At 44.2% G+C, this 23,210-nt stretch overlaps 3 protein-coding genes across 6 annotated transcripts; 2 read left to right on the top strand and 1 right to left on the bottom strand.

Annotated features, from left to right (window-relative positions):
- Positions 1 to 576: 576 nt before the first annotated feature.
- Positions 577 to 6,518, top strand: prox3 (prospero homeobox 3). Its single transcript, XM_031585204.1, has 5 exons — positions 577 to 936; positions 2,064 to 3,750; positions 4,043 to 4,150; positions 4,826 to 5,026; positions 5,644 to 6,518. Coding segments are annotated over exons 1-5 (2,187 nt in total). The 5' UTR covers positions 577 to 934; the 3' UTR covers positions 5,833 to 6,518.
- Positions 6,519 to 7,376: 858 nt separating this feature from the next.
- On the top strand, positions 7,377 to 16,172 carry tmem179ba (transmembrane protein 179Ba). The gene is made up of 5 exons (XM_012820640.3): positions 7,377 to 7,507; positions 8,548 to 8,744; positions 9,242 to 9,370; positions 10,747 to 10,825; positions 14,479 to 16,172. Exons 1-5 carry the CDS (start codon positions 7,412 to 7,414, stop codon positions 14,635 to 14,637), a joined length of 660 nt encoding a protein of 219 aa, XP_012676094.2. The 5' UTR covers positions 7,377 to 7,411; the 3' UTR covers positions 14,638 to 16,172.
- A 56-nt stretch (positions 16,173 to 16,228) lies between these two features.
- adad2 (adenosine deaminase domain containing 2) lies at positions 16,229 to 23,190 on the bottom strand. 4 transcript variants are annotated; one of them, XM_031585017.2, is made up of 10 exons: positions 23,096 to 23,190; positions 22,630 to 22,715; positions 21,358 to 21,879; positions 20,942 to 21,070; positions 19,913 to 20,063; positions 19,525 to 19,692; positions 18,908 to 19,122; positions 18,196 to 18,433; positions 17,316 to 17,448; positions 16,229 to 17,033 (listed from the first exon to the last, which is right to left on the bottom strand). In XM_031585017.2, exons 3-10 carry the CDS (start codon positions 21,869 to 21,871, stop codon positions 16,923 to 16,925), a joined length of 1,659 nt encoding a protein of 552 aa, XP_031440877.1. In that variant the 5' UTR covers positions 21,872 to 21,879; positions 22,630 to 22,715; positions 23,096 to 23,190; the 3' UTR covers positions 16,229 to 16,922. The 4 variants fall into 4 exon arrangements, with proteins under 4 accessions (XP_031440877.1, XP_012676091.2, XP_031440879.1 ...); XM_012820637.3 differs by lacking the exon at positions 23,096 to 23,190 and adding an exon at positions 23,008 to 23,030; XM_031585019.2 differs by lacking the exon at positions 22,630 to 22,715 and having other exon boundaries at positions 23,096 to 23,119.
- Positions 23,191 to 23,210: the final 20 nt, after the last annotated feature.

Genomic DNA, 23,210 nt, shown 5'->3' with positions numbered 1-23,210 from the left:
TTTCAGCGAAGTGGGGGGGAGAGAGAGAGTGAGGTATTGTGCCAACGAGAGAGGGGGCATTGTAGAGTGGGAGAGAGAGCGAGAGAGAGAGAGAGAGAGACAGACAGCGCGCACGACGGACGCGCACTGTGCCGAAATTAAAATAACCCGTGTATGCCACCTTCACACAAAGTGCACGTTTACATGAGACAACACAAACATAATCTGATCCCCTGCATTTAGGCCTGTCGGGAAAAACAGTAAACAATTATTTTGCGCTGACATTTTAGACTTTCTCGCCTGGCTCACCCCAACCTAATGTCTGAAATAAACGGTGAGAGAGTTATGCGAAATTCTCTGTCTCTGTTGCCTGCATAACTGCCAGCGGGGCCGCGAAGCGTCCGCTTCGGCGATTCAACATTACCCAGCCGTGCAGTGACGGAGCAGCGCTGGGAAAGGCAAGCAGTTTTTTATGAAGTTGATTCTGATTGGAGGAGGCTTCCCATTGCCGGGTTGTTACCCCACGTGGAGTGCGTGTGTCTATGTGTGTGCCTCTTTGTGTGTGTGTGTGTGTGTGTGTGTGTGTGTGTATGTGTGTGTGAGAGAGAGGGAGAGACAGAGTAGTGTGTGCGTGCGTGTGTTCGGAGGGAGGGTGTTCCTGTGATGTATGGTGTGGGATGGGGCCACACTCAGATACAGACATCCCTCGTCCGCACCTCTACGCATGTTCTCGCCCACTTTGCAGTTACAACGCGATAGTAAACGAGGATGGGAGATGGATAACGAGAGATAGGACAGATAGCAATAACAGGAAACTCGACAGCGCTTTCCGTGTTGACCAGCACAGAGAGGAACCAACAGCGAGAGGGTCAGGGTGACAGTATAGGTTAGAGGAATATAGAGCTCATTTAACAAAGCTTCGGAGTGGAGTTGTTGTCGGTTTCCTATAGACCACATGTGAGTTTTCAAACCCTACTTTATATTTGATGTGAAGGTTATTTGTGCGTTGTTTTGTCTGTGCGCTTAAAACGGGGTTATCTGTCTCTGGCTATCTATCCATCTGCGACATAGGCTATAGGCTTTCATTTTATGAATACCCTTGCGTCAGATAAACGGCATCAGAGTTCCGTCGCAGATGTGCGAGCGAGCGAGGAAACCTATAATATGTTTAAGGCAACTTTGTGGTGTCACCTTCCCTTTTAAAAAATCAGTTTAAACTTTTCATACGCCAACGTGTTTTTTTTATATGGTCAATCATATGTGAATGTGTGTGCATCTGATTATTTTTTCACGTCCGACATTGCTGGTAATCTACTCGTAATCGCACGCCATCTGTGTTGTATTAAATGAGAAGTAGATGATGTTTGAATAATTGATATTAATCTATTTTGGGGCAGGATTATTGAGTTCATTTTGTAACGGTATTATCCCATATGTCTAAATCTCCTTTTTTGCTCAAGTGCCAAAAGAACGGACCATGATTATCTCTGAAGCATTTAACTTAAAGCCAGTTTAAGAGAGATCTATCTGCCCCTGCGTCTGTCCGTCGGTAGTCACCCAACCATCCTCATCCATTCATTTATCTGAATGACCTACTCAACCACTCAGCTGTTCGTTTGCATGCAGATGCACAACGGTGTATAATCGCCAAACCGCTGTTCTTTTTTTTCCACGGTTGCGCATTTTCAGTAGTTTTTATCACCACTTCAACGGTTTTATACGGTCATATATAACGTGGAAAATATGTCGGCTACTTTTTAATAGAACGAGTGTAGTGCATACAATTTCAAACAGTTGTACACTAGTGGGCTGTGTTCTAGGACTACAATAATCTCATTAAAAATATTTACTCTCCTTCACTCCCTCCATCTGTGTGTGCCAGAGAGAGAGGGAGGGAGAAGGTGATAAAATAAACAATCTGAATAAACAGTGGACACAGCTGTCCATGGTCTGATAACAGGAAAAGAGGACAGATAGAGTGGTAGATGGTGCTGATAATGCTGAAATGGTTAGGACAATGAACTTGAACATGCCTCATACCATTATTGTCTTTTTCAAATGTGAAACAATATGTACTTCCCCAGGAATTTGAGAAGTGGAGGGGCAATGGATTCCCCTTCTGATCTGTTCTGTCAGCAGTCATCCCCAATGTGCCCTTTCGGCCTTTACCGCAGTCCTTCTGGGAGCGCACCGTCAGCACCTCGCTGCCCAGGAGGTAGCCCACCAACCTACCCCCTCATGTCCCCTCTGCTACACCCCAACAGCGCCTCTCAGAGTTGGGGTGGCTACCGGCAGCGCCCAGGCCTTTTCCAGGCACCATCCTTGGAACAGGATCTAGAGGATGGTATGGAGGATCAAGAGCAAGAGGATGACCTGCTGGTAAGGGGTCAAGCTGCTGCTATGGCAGGGCCTACCCTGCTTTCTCACCTCTTTCCTGGGGGTATGAGGAGAGGGGTTGTCTCTGAGCCAGAAGAATGGTGCCAGGATGTCCTTCAGGTGAAGAGGCTGAGGATGGACAATATGGGCAAGAGAGATGGAGAAACACAAGAGGGAGAGGATGAGAAAAGAGGGAGAACAAGGAGTACACAGCGTAAGGATGAAGAAGAGGCGCGAATCGGAGGGCAGCCACGGAAGGGAAGCAGAGAGGGGAGGAAGCGGCAACGGCAGGAATTGAAACTTCAGCTGCAGGAGACCAGAGAGAAACTTCTTGAGCTCCAGAAGAAAGTGTGGAAAGCTTACGACAAGCAACAGACACAGGAGGATCAAAGGAGGGATACGGGGAAAAGTGAAGGAGAAAAAGGGATGATGGAGGCAGAGGAGATGGAAGAAATGTTTTTAGAGGAGGGAGAGGAAGATGATCATGCTTTCAACGCGGACGACCTTCTCCCTACAGGCCATATCTCCTCCAAGAAACATTCCCAGCAAAATATGAATGGAACCGGGGATCTTTCCCCAGATGAAACTATAGACTTGGATGTTGATTTGGACCAGGACCTGGATAGAGGGAGTGTGTGGGTCGGGTGTGGTCTGGTCCATGGGGAATGGGAGGGTCCGGGTGGGGGACAGAAGTTTGCCCAGGCCCTCAAACAGGAGCTGGGTAGTGCTGTGGCACGAGTTATTGACCGGGTGATCCGCCTCTACGCTGACAGTGAAAACATCCCCCCACCCAGCTCTGCCGCACTGGTCGTCCATGACCAGCGGAATGGTGGGTTCGGCTCGGGGTTGGTGAATATCGAGGAAGAACAGCGAAGGCCAAGTGGGGCAGCCTTGAGTCAAGCTCTAGAGCAATCAGAGGCCTCTTCACTGGTTCCCAGCAGACACCAGGAGAAAAGGAACAACGGCCACTCAGGCTTCCCACCCAACATCCACAGAGGGCCCATGCCACCCCACTCCAACCCCAACCTGCCCCATCTCCCTCAGCCCCCTCTACAAGCTCTGTTACCCCCTCGCGCCAAAGAGCCCTTCCTGCCTTCTTTTCCCTCCGGTCCCCCAGGCGTGCCCCTCCCACTCCTCCACTACACCATGCAGCACCTGTTCGCCCGCTCCCTCTCCAATATGCCTCTGCACAAGGACTCCATGCCCTCTGAACCCTTCCTCGACTTCCGTTCTCACGGCCACTCCTTTCCACCGCTGCCACTGCTAGGGCAGCTGGAACCCCCTCTTTCATCTTCCGGCCGAGGGAGAGATGGAGGGATAAGAGGAGGAGGGAGCGGAGGAGGGATGGGAGGGTTGGACGGTGGAGACGGATCCCTTTACCTTGGCGCTGCATCCATATCCTTTCCTGGAAGGGGGTCGGGATGGGGTATTGGGACGTACTGATGCGTTTAGAGCTTATTATGATTGTAGGATTGGCAGAACTCCTTTATGGAGCATTTAAAAATGGAAAGGTTTAATCTAGGATCTGGTTCTCCCTAGCCATAGAGTAACCCGATTCACCATTAGGTAAAAGGCCAAGATTATGCTAGATTGATCTGCGATCCAAAATGATTGGATCTATGTTTGTAATTCAACTTCCTTCGTGAAAGCAAGTTACCTCTGTTTAAAAATCCTTGACTGTGTCCACTCTCAAGAGGGCCTGTCACCGTGCCACCTGAAGAAAGCTAAGCTGATGTTCTTTTACGCACGCTACCCCAGCTCTAACACACTCAAAACCTACTTTCCTGACGTCAAGGTACCTCACGTGAACCCTGTGAATACAGTCCCCTATACTACAGATACACACTGTCTGAATATTTATCTATTAATGGATGACCGATACACTGGGATGACCCTACCTGTATGCTGGTCATACATTAACTTGCGTATACACTGCAGCATTCTTTCCTTGCAGTGTTTCATTACATTTCGCATCATTACGGCTGAGCAATGTGATGAGGGAATGTATGATAATTTCACCGATTTACCTCGGTGATGATGAATCCACAACAATTTCTCTGTTAGTTTCAAAATACCACTTAATAAATAAATACCTCTGCGATACAAACATCAAACATCAATAAGCATCTGTGGGAAATACTAGGATCTGTTTAAAAGGCAGGAATACTCTAATTTATTATATTTGTAATGTAGGAATTTCTCATTTGTATGTGGATTTCATTTTTTATTTTTTTTTAAACAATCCAACCTGACATACCTTATCTATCACAATAAATTAATAAATTAAGAGGTTAGGAATCTGTACATCTTCAGTTATTTATTATGATAACATATTCAAGGATTGTGAAATGTATATATATATCACACCAGTTGTACACATTTATCCTAAACCTCTTTATCCTAAACTTTTATAATGAATATACTGAGACATCTTTCTCAAAACTAACCCGTTGTATTCTTACCTTTCCAGTTCAACCGCTGCGTCACCTCCCAGCTCATCAAATGGTTCAGTAACTTTCGTGAGTTCTTCTACATCCAAATGGAGCGTTTCGCTCGACAAGCAGTCAGAGACGGGGTGATGGCACCCAGGGAGGGTCCACTACGTCTGGGTCGCAACTCAGAGCTCTTCCGCATCCTCAACATGCACTACAACAAGAGCAATGACTATCAGGTGTGTGTTTGTACATGTGAGCCTGTGCAATTTTTTACTTGTGTATGGTGTATGTGTAACTTAAGTGCACATTGAATGTGTGTGTGTGTGTGTGTGTGTGTGTGCTTGCATGCTTATGTTTTCTGTATCTGTGCAAGTGTGTTCTTGCGATTCGTGAACATTTGTGAATGGGCCCATTTTTTCTTTGCAAAAGCAATCAGAGAGGGGGGGGGGCACAAGCAAGCCTTGAAACAACCAACTACCGGTCAAATTTAGTATGGCAGGGCTCTTAAAGCACAGTAGCCTATAACAAACCTATTTAGTTATGACTTTAAAGCCTACTTTGTACATGTATAATGTGGTAAGGGCCGCCTACCATTTAGCCCATATGTTAGAAGGAAACTGTTAACTGTTCAAATGTAGAAACAATGTTTAAGGAAAGGTATGCAACAGCTGATTGGCATCTGTTTTTTTTTTTTTTAAATGAAATGCCAGGTCATCTTTGCATGGTAGTGGTGGTGGTGGTGGAGTTCTTTTCATTGTCAAACTGTCAAAACTGTCAAATTGTCAATTGAAACGTTTGGGAACCACTGATTTAGGCTCATGTTGTCATCCCCCTCCCCCACACACATACACAGGTCCCTGAGCGGTTCGTGGAGGTGGCCGAGTTGGCTTTGAGGGAGTTCTTCAATGCCATCCATGGTGGACGTGACACTGACCCCTGCTGGAAGAAATCCATCTATAAGATCATCTGTAAGCTGGACAGCCCCATTCCTGACAGCTTCCGCCTGCCTGGGTGCCCCGTAGACACACATCGATCGGTGTGAGGCGTGGGAATGTACACAAACCCCTGGCCGTGTTATATGACACTTGTTTTAGCACACAAAAACAATCTCTCTATCTCCTTCTCTGGCATCATTACACACACACACACACACACACACACACACACACATACGTATACTGTACAGGCATGCATCTTCACATACTCTTCTTGTCAGATCACAATTTTAAAATGAATTTGTCTCTGACTTGACTCAGTATTTCTGCGAACAAGCCTATGACCATCTTAAATCTAAATGAACAAACAAGAAGTTTTAGGCTGAAGTCAGTGAAACTTTTTTTCATTCAGTCCTGCTATATAACAGCTGCACACGGGGCTCGGGCATTGGATGTTGAGTTATGGTGTTGCGACAATGGTCTTATTTCAGCTGTTGAGTGTTGTGGTCCTCAAAATTTGAGCTTGCACTTTCTATCCCTTCACTGAAAGGAGTGGAAAGACGTTGTTGTATGCTATTTTGCATCATCACAGCAAGACGACTGTCGGATTGTTTGCATATATTAAGGATCGTTTGTGATTTGGCAGGCTTTGTATGTTTCAAAAAAGCACATTTTGTCATTTTGTCAAAAAAATAATATGTATGGGTGTTTCTATTCCAAGTTTTTGAGCCTGATTTTTTTCTGTGAATTTTGATGTGAAAAGTCTGTGTAATAAACATACATTTTAAAAGCGTATGGCTTCTATAGGCATTTTTGTGTGTAGACATTTTGAATGTCATCTAATCATACATTGTAATATATAGCTATACGACATAATGATGGGTCAATTTTCCCACTTACATATTTACATGCATAAATATATAACCCTGTACAGTATAAGCATGTATCTCAGTCCTGTCCACAACTCATTCACAACTTCATGCTACTGTTCACTGCCTTATTTAAATGGAACGTGAAGAACTCATGCTACGTGAAGTTACACCATGACTAATGAGACTAGACCCTTGAATAAACTCCTTAAGAATATCACCAAAGAGCGCCCAAATCAGGGCACCTGATCCATAACTATAATCCGTGACAGGGGCAGATTGAACTAAGTCTAACCGCCTGACAATGAGCACGAGACTCTACCATGAAGGCATGGTCTCTCGGCTGTAATCTGATGGATAGGCTATAGGACAGAGATCAATAACGTCTAACCGCACAGAAGTGGTCTAAAATACTGACTGGTGAAAGTTCCCTTTGACTTTCAAGACCAAGGTTTTCATAAACTGTTTTAATTTAAAGCATAACGTTAACAACCAATGTACTCAGGCCTTGGTTAACAACAAAATGAGAATTAAAATACCCGTTACACGACTTGCCACAGCATGCCACTCTTGATAAAACAGATGACTGCTACATAATACAGTACAGCTTGTTTCTAGTGTATGCGCGGAAGATAACCAAGTGAATTGAAAACCTGACGTAGCCTATGACACGAGTTATTATTTGGCCATCTAGTCCACAGGAGGGCTTTGTGGGGTTAACATACCGCTTCTACGCAAACTGTGTCGAAAGCGCGCTGCCGTGTTTATGATGTGAATAAGAGAAAGTACGCGCGTACATGTGACCCACTGTCCTGCAATGGCGCTTCCGCTGTTACTACTACTGGAGCTCGCGATATACACTAGCTGCTTTATTTGCGGGATTGTTACAGCTGCTTTGGTAACAATTGTGCAGGTAGGCGGACACATTCATTGTTTTTTCCCTGTACTTTTGTTTTAGCCGAATTAGTACTTCTTTGAAACTTGATACGCGTTGGTGTGACTTGCTACCTTGATGACGACAGCTTTCAACTTTTGCACATGATCACAACTGTCCAGTAGGCTAAATCTGAATTACTTTTTTTGCGATGTCACGTCAAGTTATTGAGACATAACTAAAACCAGAGCTTTTCACTAATGTGCCTAATTTACTTTGAAAAGAATACAAATGATCACTGATGGGTTTCCCGAAACTTACTATGAAGTTTCACTTTTACTGCATATGCTAGTGGTGTGCTGTGTAGAAGACAGTCAATACATCTATGAGCCATGTTATCTGAAGTGGTCAATTGTATTAGAATGACTATTTGATATAGGAGAGAGAGGAGGTGATACACTCTAACCGACGCTGTCAATCGCAGAGGACAGCTTGGGCCATCGTGTCGTGTTTGCCTCAGTATTAAAGCTACAAGATTCCACGTCTTTATCCAGAGAAGCCTGGACTAAAGAAGGCCTGTCTAAAGAATGTTAAATGAGGTGCAACAAGGATTTGTTACAAGTTAGAGGAAGGGATACAAATGTGGAACCAACTTCGACTTCCATCCCCGTAGTGACTCCACGCTCATGTTCGATCATGTGACCAAATGCCTCCTCCTACCCAATTAGCTTTTCTTATTGGAGTCAGATGAGGCAGGAGCAGGCGCGTGGGCAGTGGTGAAAGTGCGAGGATGGCAGTGAACCGTCAACGGTTTCAGAGGGGGATTACCCATAATGTTTTTTTTCTTTTGTCTGCCAAATCAGTTGTCTTTGCAGACTGTATTTACCCACGTAGATTTTCTACACTGACGTAGTTGGCCTTCAAAGCAAACGATCAAAGCAACTATAGCCTAGTTAGTTTTCAAGACATGCAGATGAGCAGTTTGACAGCTTACTTTCCTCATAATTAATGTACATTTAAAAATAATAATGAATAAAGTGAAAATAATGAAATAACAATCCTCTTATCTTTCTCTGTAGGGCCACAGCGGGGGAAAGTGCTTGCTGTATGGTACGCTACAGTACAATGCATCTGCCAAGGTTATCAGTGTGACGTCCTCTAGTCACCCATCTCTCTGCTACTTTGTGTCGGCCATCTCTGTGTGTGTTGCCATCTTTTGTTTCTCACTCACCCTCTACTGGGTCTACTCCTGCTGTCTGGATGGAGAAGTCAGTAGGTGAGAAGGCTTTTCCATTGCCATACTCAGACATGTGTGGGTATGTTTCCTCAAGTATATTCTATGTACAGAGGCTCTTTGCCCCAACAGAACTAAGAAAGGCCCTTTTGTTGTCTGGTGTTATGGTTAAATGTTAAATGCCCATGACACCAACGGCCCACTGAATTCAAACTAACCTAGGTATATGTTTCTTAACCAGTTGGACCAGTGAAAGTTGTTAACTGTAATCTGCAGACAATATGGATTTATATTTATATGTGTAAGGTATATAGAATGTGTCAATTCCTTGTGAGTAATGTGTTTGCCAACAAAAGCAAGGTTTTCTTTAAATATAGGAGTAACATTCAAGTTGTGTTGAATCTTTGGACCTTATCCTGAGCATATTTTGAAACATAAACTCATGGAAGTGCTGAAGTCAGTCCAAACGTGGGGTATGGGTCAGTACAGAAATGAGGTGGATGACGGTTTAACCTTCCTCCTAACCTGTGTGTCATCAGAGAGCGGCTGTGGTTGAACGTGACCCTGGGAATGTGCGGAGTCTTCCTGTTCTTCCTGCTCATCACCGGATGCATCCTGAAGATAGGAACAGACAAGTTATGCGACTCTATTCAGCCCTCCTATCCCAGGTGAACTCGGGACTCTATCTGATTGGTTTTGGAGCGTATTTCTGGGAAGAGCTTGGTTCAGATTGATGCTTGGAATGCAGGGTTTGATTGGAACACTGTTTGTTACTAGAGGCAGTGTTTCTATATTGGGTGTCTGTTGTCCTCCTTTTGTGGATTATTTCAGAGGCAATGGGGTCAGAATTAACAGGAGGCAGTATGAAGCAATGAATCAATGTCCAAATATTTACCCTATTGACAGAGGATGACAGTTGGTCACTTTTTCATCAGATAATAGTTAGTTATATGATTGTTATAAAATAATAGTATATATGGGGTTTGTGGCAATATTAAGCACTGTTAAGTATAATGACCTACCTCAGCCAGGATGAAATATCAAAACTGGTTTATGGGCGTATATTGGAGTATGAAAGTAGAGATGTTATTTATTCATTCTCAACATTCCTTTGGTAGGCGATATCAAGAAGGAACCAGTTTTTGTGAATACAGAAAGAATGTAATCGCGGTAGGGCCTTAGGTTATACTTACTCAAATTATGTACCACATCAGGCTTTCTCAGGCTTTAATGATGCAGTACATAGTTTTTGGTGTAAAAAAATAATAATAATAATAATATATATTGTCACGACTGCCTTGCTCAAGGCAGCCCTGACATTAAATGGGTCGACCACAACCTAGCGATTAATAAAAGGGTTTATTGACATAAATAGAAACAATCTGTATAATGAGTTAAAAGGAAGGTGTCGTGCAATGTGTCGAGGGGTAGTCAAGTAACAGACAAAAGTGTAAAACGCGACGAGGACGGAGGGAGTATCCAGCATGGAGTTAGGCAGTCGGAAGTCTCTCACCACTGGAACAATCCACAGACTACGAAACGGCAAGGCAAGAGTCAAGAGCAGAGAGAAGCAGAGAGAGGAAGTCCATGGCAAACCCCAGCCTCTTATAGCCCAGCCCATTATCTGCTAGGCACTCAGCACCCTGCAGGATAGACAGACAAGCAACAGACGTAGCACAAAAGGGGCAGAGCCCCAGGCCAGATCAGTAGGGTCGTAACAATATATATATATTATATATATATACTGAAACCATTCCAAAGACAAAAACAAAATATTGTGTATTCCATCACATTCAATGCACCTTGTGTCTGTTAGGCCCTTCTAAACAATCATTTACACCTTTGTTGGAGAGAAAATGTTAAACAAATGCATTTAGAATTCCATTGTCACTGGAAAAAAAAACCAACAAACAAATTACACGATTTAAAAGGAAAATACAACAAAAGGTTGAGCACAATGGTAAATCTGGAAATCTGTCTAAATCAGAATCTGTATTTATTTATTTAAGTGTCCAGTCGTGAATAAGTATGTGCATGTTTGCAGTTGTGAAGATGCACAGAACATCCCCTGGGCCAGTCCTGACAGTGGGAGCAAGTTCTACAGCAGTCTGCGCAGTGCAGAGGTACGGCTCCCTACAGTTCTTGGTCTCTCTTCTCTGCACTCACCCTGACTGAGCAGGAACTAAGTTTAATGTTATGCTACGCCACACTTTAGTTCTCTCTCCTCTGCACTTACCCTGACTTAGCATGAACTATGTTTAATGTTATGCTATGCCACACTTTAGTTCTCTCTCCTCTGCACTCACCCTGACTGAGCAGGAACTAAGTTTAATGTTATGCTATGCCACACTTTAGTTCTCTCTCCTCTGCACTCACCCTGACTGAGCAGGAACTATGTTTAATGTTATGCTTTGCCACACTTTCTCTGTCTGTTGGCCGTCCACTCAACCTGGCCAAGCAGGAACTGTTTCTCATTATCTTTCAACCGCTCTCCCAGTCTCTTCCTTCCTGTTCTGTTGCTTTTTGTTCCTTCATCTATTGCCACCTTATTATTTCCTCCTTCCTTCCTGCGTTTCTTCTCCCGGTTCTCCATTTCTGAGTTCGTTTATCGTCTATCCCTTCAACATTCCATTGTGTCATCAAGGTTACATTTGAGATTTGTGCGTCAAAATGTATGATGTTCATTTACATTCGATTTGAAAGATATCAGTTGTGGTTCTATCTGTGGTGTGCATTCAGGGAACTATTGAGCTATAATTATTAAACACAGTTCACAGAGATAAAGCCAACTTGCTTTTCGATTGACAGCATTACAAGGTTGTTCAACCTCTCCTGAGACACCGCTGATCTCAGATAGCTCTTGATAAGTTTCAGTTTCAGTTTGCTAAATACCCTCTCTCTGCTGGCAAGGGGAACTGGGAGGTGCAGACCATTCTAAGGGCAACGCAAACCTCTCCAAATGCTCTGGAGTTGCATTTTATAAACTGCATTCAGGAAAGCAAAAAAAGGTACAGTCAGAGGGTTAAAATTGGCAGAAAATTATTGAGATGCCCGATTTCACTCTCTGAGGTATGAGGTCCCTTGTGACACACAGAAGTTACGGTCACTCAACGCTTAGCCACACATTCTTAGACAATATTAGCTTTTCGTTTCGGGACCGAGTGTCTAAGTCACTTACGCTGTGTTATGAAATGTTGTTTCTGTCCTACCCCTCCTGACCTGTTACTCTAGAGGTCTCATCATGGAACCTCTTCCTCCTGCTCTCGCCAAGTTGCTTTTTAATATGAGGTGGAACCCTCATTTGATGAGCAATCAATGATGCCTCAGAGTGGAGAGCATCCCCCTCCATTTTGAAGAGCAAAGTGCTTTTACACTGGCTCCCTCCACCTCAAATGAGATTTCCCCTGACTGGAGGGTCACATTCCTGTCATCAATACATTGCGATACTTCCAACCAAATGGTGAGGGGGACGAGGGGCATCAAGTGAAATAAAGTACTCACTAAAGAGACTTGCATGAGCAGGGTACAGTGCTAAGGGCCTCAATGTCATCAGGATCAAGTGTTTTGCTACAGGTTTCCCAGCATCATTCGGGCACTCCAGTGAGTGTCAGATAGGGTTTGCAGAGAGCAGCCTGTTTATATAGCCCATCACTGTGGGCCTGGGACTTGCACACATGTGTGAAGGCGATTGGATGTAGCCAAAGAAAATAGCTGACACTTCAGTGCTTGACCCTGCAGCATGTAAACCTACGTGATTTAACATGTGAAATGCACAAGGTGATAATATAGCAAGTTTATTACTTTCCCTGACACATTCGCTCCATTATCATGCCCTTGCCCCCTGCAATCACTGATGCAAAAGGACACAGGCCCATCAGGAACAACTGTCTCTGAAATGTTATGGCTGAGCCTATGACACTTAGCTGGCAGCAGCGGCAAGGATAGCCCCCAAGTCAGCAGCGACGATGCAGAAGACCCCCGATCTGTCAGTGGCAACGCTGCGTCCCTCGGGCCAGTGGCAACGATGCAGAACACCCCCAGGCCATCCGTGGCAACGCAGAACACCCCCAGGCTATCATCAACGATGCTTTGAAAATCCCCCTTCTCCAGCGACGACGATGGCATCAGCAGCAGCGAGTGGCAGTGGCCTACCCACTGGTTGACGACACAGAAGCAGCAGTAGACAGCAGATCACAGCATCCCTGGTCTCTCGGTTGCCATGAAGACGCTGTGCGCCGGAACCGTCAGGACAGGCCAAGAAATCTTTATAAGCTGCTTCGTCCTCCGCCAAGGCTAGGCCATCGACACGACAGAGGTCGGTGTAGGTCCAGAGTCTCTTCCTCTATTCCTCAAGGGGGGCACTAATCCCACTGGAAGCAGGCACAATAATCTCAGGTTTAAAGGCAAGTCCCGTGCCCCATAAACCGCACGGCCCTGGGAGTTCCAAATCATTTTAGTGACATTAACCTGGTCATGATAATTATAATAATAATAATAATAATAGTGTTCTGCGAGGATCCCCCGTCAGTGCTGGGCCCATGGAATCATTCTAATCACCCCTTACATACAGTCCAATATGCAAAAATCATGCCTTTTCCTCTGGCTCGAGTGACTCTGGATCTGTGATTAAAAGGCCCTATACATAGAGGGCACGTTTGCTTTTTTTGCACAACTTCAGAGTTTGTATAGAACGATGAATGAATGACATGTCCGGCCGTCAATATTTCCCAGTGCGTGAATTCACAAGAAAACACATACCCAATTACCAGAGCATCCCATGGCACAAAACCCTGGCCACCATCAACAGCTTTAACCCGTTGACACTATATGCAGTCAATGATTTAACCCTCTTAGCCGAGGGGTGGTCTCATACTTTTACGAGACTCCGCTAATCCAAAAATCCTCAGTACCACAGACAGGCAGGGGCCAATGAGCTGAGCAAGGAGATCAGTGAATGGCTCTGGAAACAATGTCTGGCCAACATAAGTGACTGTTCAGTTAACATCAGACAGAACTTGATACAGTTTAAAACACTACATCTTTATACTATTGAAAGACTAAGGTTCATAAGTTTGCTCTAACGGTATCACCATTGTTTCATAGGTGCAATATTGCTGAGGCTATGCTTGTTCATTCCTTTTGGTCTTGCACAAACTTGTGTCCTTATTGGACTGATCTTTCAATGCTTATACGAAGCCTTTAAGAAGAACAGGAACCCAAAAACAGTCATATCCATCTTAGGAGGAATTAGGATACTACCCACGGCCAACACATGTGAAGCTCAAGCTGTATCTTTGGGTATGGTCTTGGTGTCATACATTTTTTTTATTTTTTTTATATGTGGAAATGTGACCTATAAAACATGGCTGAGAGAAAATTACACTTAGAGAAGATCAGGTACAATAATTATGACAAATTAAAGAACTTTGATAAGACCTGGAACCCTCTACTGTCATAAATGGGAAGGACTGATTTACTCTTGCCAATGATTACATTCGTGTAGATTTAAATCACAGTATCTTTCATGTTTTTTTCCCTTCCTTCCTGAATGCCTGATATGTCAAAACATTCATGATTGTTTGACACACTGAGCTTTGTTCATTCTTCATTCAAAACAAGTTTTGTCTGGTTTAATAGACACGGTTAATCATTTTAAATGAGGTGTTGCTTGAAGGAATAGTGGATTACTACGGAACAGTGCTTTTATTACACCTAAATATGAGCTACCATGTACTGAGTATGTTATAATATATGTGCTTTCTTTTTATTACCTCAGGCATCGGTGTGGGTGAACTTCTTTTTCTGGCTCATCATTGGCGGTCTAGCGTTTGCCCAGCGGAGGAAAGGCAACGCGGAGTACCGTGGTGGGGGAGAGGTTACTGGGGCAAGCCCCTCTGAGACAGAGCCCTTCCTGCAACGCCCGGGGCAACCCTAGTGACCCCAACGCCCCACCTGAGCCTTATTTGCCGACATTCCCTCCCCCCCAGCTCCTCTTAAGCACAAAACTGCTCACACTCGCACAAATACCCCCGTGATGGCAGGGTCTCCATGGGCTCAGATTGAAGGGGGTTAATGTGACACAGGCCATGGCTGAATCACAGCCGACATCTCTCTGGTTTTCACCCCCGCTGTCGCTGCCAAACTAGGGCCTGTTGCCATAGTTACTGATCTGGGGCTGGCAGTGTGCATAGCTGGCGGCATCAGTGCACCTCAGCTAAGTGCCAGCCCTCTGTCTCTCGACTGACCCAAGCTCATTGGAAGCCCAGCAAAAATTCAGTGTTCTTTTGAAAAATACACTGATACACTACTAGCGAGTTTTACAAGGCTGTCCAGGTGAAATGTGGCAGCTTGTTATCATTTGTGCATTTTTAATACAAATTTAGGATTTAAAAGAAAAAAAAATTAAAAGAAAAAAAAAACATTTGATAGTAGGACAATATTTTCTGCCAGCGGCAGATTTAGATGCGGTACTAAATAAAGGTCTTAAGTCAGTTGGTTTGGTTTGCCCAAAAAAAGGAAAAATCACCTTATTTCCCAGACCGTCTGTTGTTCTGGAGTTTACATGTTTTCCACAATAACCTACCACGGACTACACTCCGCTCAAGTCTCTGTGGTCAGATACGGATACATATGCCGTTTCACATAACCTGGAATTTGACTTGTTTTGAAAATAGGATTCAGTGAACAATTATATAGGACAGTGCACCAATTATTTTTTCCCCCTTATCTGCTTTTCATGTTCACATCAACCTGCCGTGCCATCATGGTTTGTATGTTTTATATAGACTGATTAACACCTCCCCCTGCTGTCTAATCACGTAACAGTCCAGCAGTTTGTCAGGATTTTTGTTTGAGTGAGTGAGTGAGCCTCACTCATATCTTACACCATCCCTTTGAGCTTACTCTTGATGCGCATGCAGTTTGACTCCCTGTCATCTGTATTGTGTTAGTAAGACTCCTCAGTTCGTGAGAGATGGGAAAAGAAGGCAAACTGAGGACAAATAAAATGCTCCATATTTAAACCATTGACTCCCATCATCCCTCCTTTTTTTCTCTAAAGATAATATGGTTGGTCGATCGGGTTTGTTGATAATGTTCGATGGGAACCTTTTTCCTTCCAGGTGCGCCAGGCTTTTGACCCAAGCCTTGTAGCCTCGAAGGCAATGACAAGTGGATTTCTTTGATGCCTTCATTGGTTCTCATTGTGCTTGTGTTCTGACTCCTTAGTCTGTTCCTAAGACCAGGAAAACATTTTCCTCTTAACTTGCTTCACCGATGCCAGAGTGACGAGATTCATACGGTTCTTTTTTTGGGGGGCATAAAAGACATTTTCTTTCTTGCAGTTACATTTTGTACTGAAAACCCACAGTAGATTTTACACGTGTGGTTTTGTTACACCCACATTTTTTTGTATTACAATTCTGATGCATTTCAGAAAGCTTTCCAATAAATTGTGTTGTTTCATTTTGATATTGTCTCGTGTCTCTATGTGAAATTATACGTTTCTTCACCACACTACACAGAGCCTCCGTCAACATTATTTTATTTTATTTGACCCAAGTCAAACAACCCACAATTTAAGTCAGTACAGAAGCAACTACAAGTATATTCTGTGCTTTCTTCACCCAGTCAATGTTTGTGTGAGTATGTGTTGTCATGGTGATAAATGAGCTGAATTGTCTTGAGGTTCAGAATCTGGTCTGGGTACAGCAGGTAGGGCCACACACTGAGCTACCAGCTGCTGTGGGCATTAAAAAAGAAAACAAAATGTGGGATGAACCTCTTGAGTCAGCAGTTGGGCATCATAGGTAGCAGCTCTCCAAAAGGGGCAGCTCACTGCACAGAGGGTCAAGGGAAGTACTGGAACATTTGTAGGTTGAGATTTGAGTATATAGGAGTCTAACTAACCATGGCTGACTACCAATTCTAGTCCTCTGGAATGATATAGTGGTTATGCTACAGTAATGACACTTTTACTCAAACAGATCTCCCAGATCTTCCATCTTTTTTAATCCTTGAGGTTTAAAAAATATATAACCTAAAACAGCAAAACACAACACAACTGACCTTAATAAAAAAATGTAGCATTCTTGAGCTAGTTAAGAAAAGCTTCTTCTGAACATGTAACATAATCATAAATGCAAACACCAACACGACCCTCCTTAGTAACTGCTACTACTTCTTGGTCAGAGCTACATGGGAAAGACAGAAAACTGGTCGTCAGCGTTTGAAGCTGTCCACCAGCTGCTTGGAGTTCCATGGTCCAGCGTCGTTTGTCCTGAACTGCTGGTTGACCACAGCTTTGGCCTCCTGGTACAAGTGAGCAGCCATCTAAAAATATATCCTCTGCATTACTTCCACATGCATGCACTCAGCGCTCAATTTAACACGGTAGCAAGCCACAGATAAACCTAGGGTAAACCTTCATCGCCTTACAGTGATTGTGAATGTAGAAATGACACGCAAATAGCAACGACAATAGCCGATCGCCTACTGCACAGCTTACGTCACGGTGGTTGGTAAAGAACTTCTTTACTGCACAATAATCTGCTCTATAATCTGTTCGAATATTGGCAATATGTCTGTTATGATTAAAACAAAAAACACAGATACCTTGGCCCTGCTGTAGGAGAGGAATGCCAGCAGATCCTGCTGGCCAGCCAATGAGGCTACTTTGCGAAAGCTGAAGTAGAGAGCTCTCTTACACAGTCGACTTGTGAGTCCAGGTCCGCTCACAAACGGAGAGCTGACAGACCACAAAGAGAATTGAGAAGAGAGAGAGAGAGAGAGACAATCAGAGATAAAGGGATACAAAAAAAACCCAGCACTGACACATCAGAAAGGGCCCTGCAGGGCTTTATTCACTTCTGACCTGAGCAAAGCTAAACGTTTTTTTTTTTATTTTTGTCCTGTCTCTCTTTGTACTTGACCTACTTTCTAAAAGCTATTTGAATGTGGAAAGTCATATATCAGTATAATAGACACAGTGCAACCTATTTGCCATCTTTGTGCAATCGTAATGGAAATTATAAAAAGATCTGACTGTGACCTTGAAAAGTAGGGGGCGCTTATCATCAGGTGGTAAACACTAATGGAAGAACACTAATATTGTTTCCGACCACACAGACTTAGTAGTAGGCATTTTCAGACTACCATAAGTTTGGCTGTGATGTCAGGTATCCAAATAAATCATGACAAATCTGATGTCAGATCAATATCTGAAAATCTATTATTTACTCTATACCTGTTTTGAGTCAAAAAGTCCCAAGTTCACCATCAGCGTTTTTGATACAAGGCTGACATAATTTGATACAATGTTCACACCAGTTGACACATGCATACATTTAACCTTAAGTTTCTATCTTTGTCCTTCCACCCCAGGTATACTAAACCTAACTATGTGAACACCACACTTGCATCATTTGAAATACACTAGGTATATAGCATTCAATTTCCCATGGAGGCACTCTTCTGAAGCAGCCCTGACACTCACCAGTCAATGGTGTTCCCTGTGATGCTATCCAGAATCTCAATGCTGCCGTCGCCACGGCACCAGTTGATGCTGAGGTCTTTGCACCTATCAGAGGGGAGCAGGGGACCAATGTTGTCTCCTGGCAGGAAGAAGATGCTGGTGGCCTTGTAGGGGGGCAGCAGAGTTCCCTGCCAGCCCTGGCCCAGACGCTTGTTAATCGTGTCCGATGCATGCTGGTAGTAGCTGCTGGATGGCCCCGCTGACCAAATGCAGACAAAGTCCAAGTTTAGACATAGAAGATTCTGACATCCATACACCCACCTAGGTTACTGTTAAACAGGTTAAACCTTCTGGTTTAAGCATGGTGCCAGTTAGCATAACCAGATGAGTGGCATAAAGGTACCCAATCATAATTAATAAAACAAAAAACCATGTATATATTGTGACTTCAGGAAGTGTAATCAAACCACATTCTTGCTCCAGCCCTGCACTCTGCCACCTGATTTCCAGCGCTATTTCGACCCTAACTCAACAGTTGACAATACGGCGCTGGTACGGACCTTAACATTGACCCCTAAAGACTCAAACATGTTTTCGCCCTCAAACATGCATTGAACCTGCCAGCCAACTCCTAGTGATGTCTGGCACCTCCTGGCTTCAGCCTGACTTCACAACACCACACCAATCCTGAAGGACAGACTACTGCACGCGGATGAATGTCTACTGGTCTCACCGAGGGTCACGCTGGCGATGTAGAGTGGCTGGATGAAGTGGCTCAAGAGCGCCCCCTGTACTCCTGTGACTGCCCAGCGGGTCAGCTTGTCGCCGTCAGCCATGCTGCAGATCCGGGCCTCCCACACGCTGATGGGCACCAGCGACGACGGGGTCAGGGAGCCTTTGGCGTAGCAGTGCAGCTTGAGCGACTCGTAGTTGCCACTCTTCAACTTCCTGTGGAACAGACCAATCACGTGTCAGTTTGGTGAGTAATGGCCCATAAGAGCAACCAATATCTACAGTGATCTGGTTGAGAATAAACAATAGTATTTCAAATATTACTTTTCTTTACACGCTAATAGCCATAAATGAAATAAATGTTCTTAGACATCTCCTAGCCTTCTAGAATTCTAGAAATCTAAAAAAAGTCTGCTCATGGAAAATATATCAAACACATTCTGAAGTAACTTTCAATTATTTGATTTAATGCTTCAAAAGAGACAGGCATCCTTGTATGCCAATAACTTTATGCACTATGAATGTAGAGGACGGACTCCTGCTAGGATGACTAACTAGGCACTGCAAACATGGCAAGCAGGCAGCAGCAGCAAACACGCCTGTAGCTCGTGGCCTTACATCAGAGGGCACTGGGCGGCTCCTTTAGGGCTCTGGTTGGTGTAGAGGTGCAGGTAGATCTTTGGCTTGAGCTGCAGAGGCTTTCCGTCTGTTGAGCTCTCGAATATGGAGTGCTGACACACGTGTGGATCAGCACTGTAGAACAGCAGAAGCTGTTTGTAGATATATCTGAGGGGGGGGGGGGGGGGGGGTGAAACATCTTCAATCCGGTGTTCAATGAATTCCAAAATTCATTTTGTTTGCCTCTTTAGGCTGATATGGATGCTGCTTTGTTACCTCAAGACGGCCGATGAATGATGAAAAAGATGCAGTATGAAAGAGATTGAAAAAAGAAAAGAAAACAAGCAACAAAGCTACCAGGAAAATACAAAGGAAGGCGAGGGGGTACCTTTTGAGAGCGCGCCGTGCCATGACAGTGGCATGGCAGTCATGAACCACAGTACCAGTGTAGGAGATCCAGCCTGAGCAGCAGCTCTGACCTGTACCCAAGGCCACCACCTCATACCGCTCACTGCGCTGGCCTCCTGCGTCAGTCACCTCTGCACATCACACACACGCACACACACACACACACCATCAACTTACAGATACTGTGTACACACCCATTCACTCTCCATCTACTTTGCACTCACACACATCAATGCACCGGCCTTTTACATCAGTAAACTCTGCACTACACACACACACACACACACACACACACACACACAAACACACTACCTTTATCTCTCTGTCACTAACACCCCCCCCCCCCACACACACACACACACACACACAAACACACTACCTTTATCTCTCTGTCACTAACACCCCACACACACCTCTTACAGCTCAATGCATATGTTCACAAATTTTCTTTCGTCCTCTATTTCTCTCTCTCTCTCTCTGGAGAACACACACCCAAAAACACACACATTTTACAGTTCATTGCTTTAGCTTTCTGCATCAGTAACCTCTGTAACACACACAGATACACACATAACAACACTCCATACACACATTCACTCTAAAAGCCAGCTGTACTGGCTTCATGCATCACTACCTTTTAGAAAAACACATACAGATTCTCCCTCACACAGAGCTCTGCACTAGGGGGGTATTCCAAGTATGTGGTTTAGTGACAAACCTGGGTAAGTCTCAGAGGCTCAGAGTAGGCCTAAGTGGTAAACCTCCTAATAGAAGAGCAAAACAAAGCCATGGGGATCTTCTATTAGGAGGTTTACCACTTACTCTGAGTTAACTTACCCAGGTTGGTCACTAAACCACATACTTGGAATACCCCCCCCAGGTGTCCTGCAGGACTGACCTCTACAACACAAGAGACACTGCAAACACTTGCACTTTCACACTCACAAAAATACATCAATCCATATACATGCGCTCTCCTATTATGTATGCAATGCAGTTGGAAACGGACCTTTCTCCAGTATGAAGGCTGCTACACAGCTCTTTGTGCTCTTGTAGTTTGGGTACTTCTCCAAAAGCTCCTCAAAGCACACACTGCTCACTGCTGCCATGCGATTCTTGTGCCAATCAGCGACATTTACTTCGGAAAAGAAAATACAAGAGAATCAGCGGTCCCTAAAATTCACCGAAAATAAAGAAGACGAAGAGGGTATACTCCCATACATCAACGGATATTTTGAGGTGCAAATATGTGCTTTAAAATACAGACAGATCTACTGTGGAAGATTCTGTAATTATAACATTAGGTTGCAGAAGCTGATTCTAAAGTGATGCATTCCTCTGCTGCAAAATTGAAATTCTGATTGGGTTTATGTCGAGCCTCATTCCTGTTTTTTACACATCCAAGTAAAAATATGATCTGCTCACCTTCGCTCATCTTGTCTCTCTTTGAGGAGGCGTCGCGGGCGGCATCCTTCTGCTCCGAGCAATTACTCTCCTCATACATACTTTTGGGAGACAGAGATGGGAGAGAGAAATTGTCTCCAAAGTCTTCCTCATCGTCATCTTCAAGCCAGACCGAGCGCTGGGGGCTTTTGGGGCTGCCCTCCAAGGAGATAAGGTCTGGCAGCTCTGGGCTCTTGACGCCACCCGTGTCTGAACACCGACCTGTGGAATCAGACGACTCCATCGTCAGCGACGGCTCTGGTTCCAGGAGGTCCAGGGTTGGGGTCCTGGGACTTGGGCAGTCTCCACTAGGTGAGTCGTACCCCTCGCTGCTCTCACTGGCAGGCCGCACAGTGGCAGAAGTGCGGGCCACAGACAGAGCCCCTCGGCCCAGGCGTCGCTTTGGCTTGTATTCTGAGGAACCACGCAGCACCAGGGTGGCAGCTATCCTCCTCTTGGTGAGGCCGTCTCCACTGCCAACTTTGAGATCTGCCATTTTGGATTCTGTAAAGAGTATGAAATATAAGTAAGTCCAAGCTTCTAGAGGTTTTGATCTGAAAAGTACCTTGTGTTCAATTGATCTGTTACATTTTATGGAGTGGACCAGTTCTCTGACTATTAGAAGGCAAACAACTTCTGCTTTCCCCAAGATCAACTTTGCAGCATGGTAGGCCTACATGAAGACTTCACGACCTAAGGTGAAGGCTCTGGCACCACTCATTGGTAGGCCTAAAACATGATATCCTGGTGAGATGCTCTCAGTAAAAAACAATGCATTTAGTGGTTGTTGACCTCTACTGACTAGGGATGACACTGCCACATATTTGCTAATTAAATGTCCAGTTGATGAGATTCTTGTGTTTGTCAGGTAAATGAGCATTTAACGTCACTTTACTGAATAAGCTAACCTAAAGCATGGGCTAGTTAGCTAGTTACCATCTGGCTGCTGAAATAGGGGAAGATTCCTTGTGGCAATAGTCGGCTATTCTACTTTTAGATAAACTTTTTTTTCGGTCACAACATCACAAGGTTTTTAAAACCTGTGTGAACATTGACTTAGACATCCCTATTTACTTAGCTACAGTACTGCTGACTAAAACACCCTCGAAAATGCTTACCAACGCTAAAACATGCTGACAGGTTAACGTGGCTCGCGCTAGGTGTCCACGAATTATCGGATGCGATGCCCTTTGAAGTCTGACAGTACTTTTTTTACTCCAACAATTGATTCAGTTGTTATAGTTCATGCTTTACCTTTACTGGTGCTTCTCTGATATTAAGGTGAAATTCCTACTCGGTCAAGCACACGGCTACCGCCCTCCAATGAGTGGCATTGGCAACTAGAGATGTTCGGGAGAGGAAAATTCCAGGATAAGAAGTTTGGGCAACCTGGCTGTACACTACTCCAATTTCCAGATAAGGAGAAGTGCACGTTCCATGATATATTTAAATAACTCTGAATTGTGGTTAGTATTCATAATGGGATTCCTGTTTTTAAATGAATTAATTATGCAATTACACGTTTTAATGAATGAATCATACAGTTTCTGATCAAATTAAAAATTTCAACACAGCTTCCAGACTAAGGAACGCATTTTATGTCACAAACAACGTTGCCAAAATACAGCTTACATGTAAATGTATACCAACACAGTGGAAGAGTTTGTACCCCCCCCCCCCCCAAAAAAAAATAATCAAAATCAATGCATTTTCTTCATACCCTAAATAGACGAATTCTCTGGTTCCGCCTACTCCAGTACGCTTTCCTGGTTGGCTGAGCCAGCTATCTTAGTCGCAGTTCTGATTCGTCAAACGAAAACCCCGCCTTGTGAGTG

Source organism: Clupea harengus, chromosome 18 (assembly GCF_900700415.2).
Source record: "Clupea harengus chromosome 18, Ch_v2.0.2, whole genome shotgun sequence".
NCBI lineage: Eukaryota > Metazoa > Chordata > Actinopteri > Clupeiformes > Clupeidae > Clupea > Clupea harengus.
This window is presented reverse-complemented; position numbering and strand designations above follow the sequence as displayed.

Excerpts from the sequence above, each read along its gene's own strand:
- prox3 (XM_031585204.1), top strand. Across the intron at positions 3,751-4,042 it reads TTTACCTTGGCGCTGCATCC|TCTCAAGAGGGCCTGTCACC; the intron begins ATATCCTTTCCT and ends GACTGTGTCCAC. Across the intron at positions 5,027-5,643 it reads ACAAGAGCAATGACTATCAG|GTCCCTGAGCGGTTCGTGGA; the intron begins GTGTGTGTTTGT and ends ACACATACACAG.
- tmem179ba (XM_012820640.3), top strand. The coding sequence starts at position 7,412 with ATGGCGCTTCCGCTGTTACTACTACTGGAGCTCGCGATATACACTAGC. Across the intron at positions 9,371-10,746 it reads ATTCAGCCCTCCTATCCCAG|TTGTGAAGATGCACAGAACA; the intron begins GTGAACTCGGGA and ends GCATGTTTGCAG. Across the intron at positions 10,826-14,478 it reads GCAGTCTGCGCAGTGCAGAG|GCATCGGTGTGGGTGAACTT; the intron begins GTACGGCTCCCT and ends TTATTACCTCAG.
- adad2 (XM_031585017.2), bottom strand. The coding sequence starts at position 21,871 with ATGGCAGATCTCAAAGTTGGCAGTGGAGACGGCCTCACCAAGAGGAGG. Across the intron at positions 21,071-21,357 it reads GAGAGACAAGATGAGCGAAG|TAAATGTCGCTGATTGGCAC; the intron begins GTGAGCAGATCA and ends TCTTTTCCGAAG. Across the intron at positions 17,034-17,315 it reads TCTCCTACAGCAGGGCCAAG|ATGGCTGCTCACTTGTACCA; the intron begins GTATCTGTGTTT and ends ATATATTTTTAG.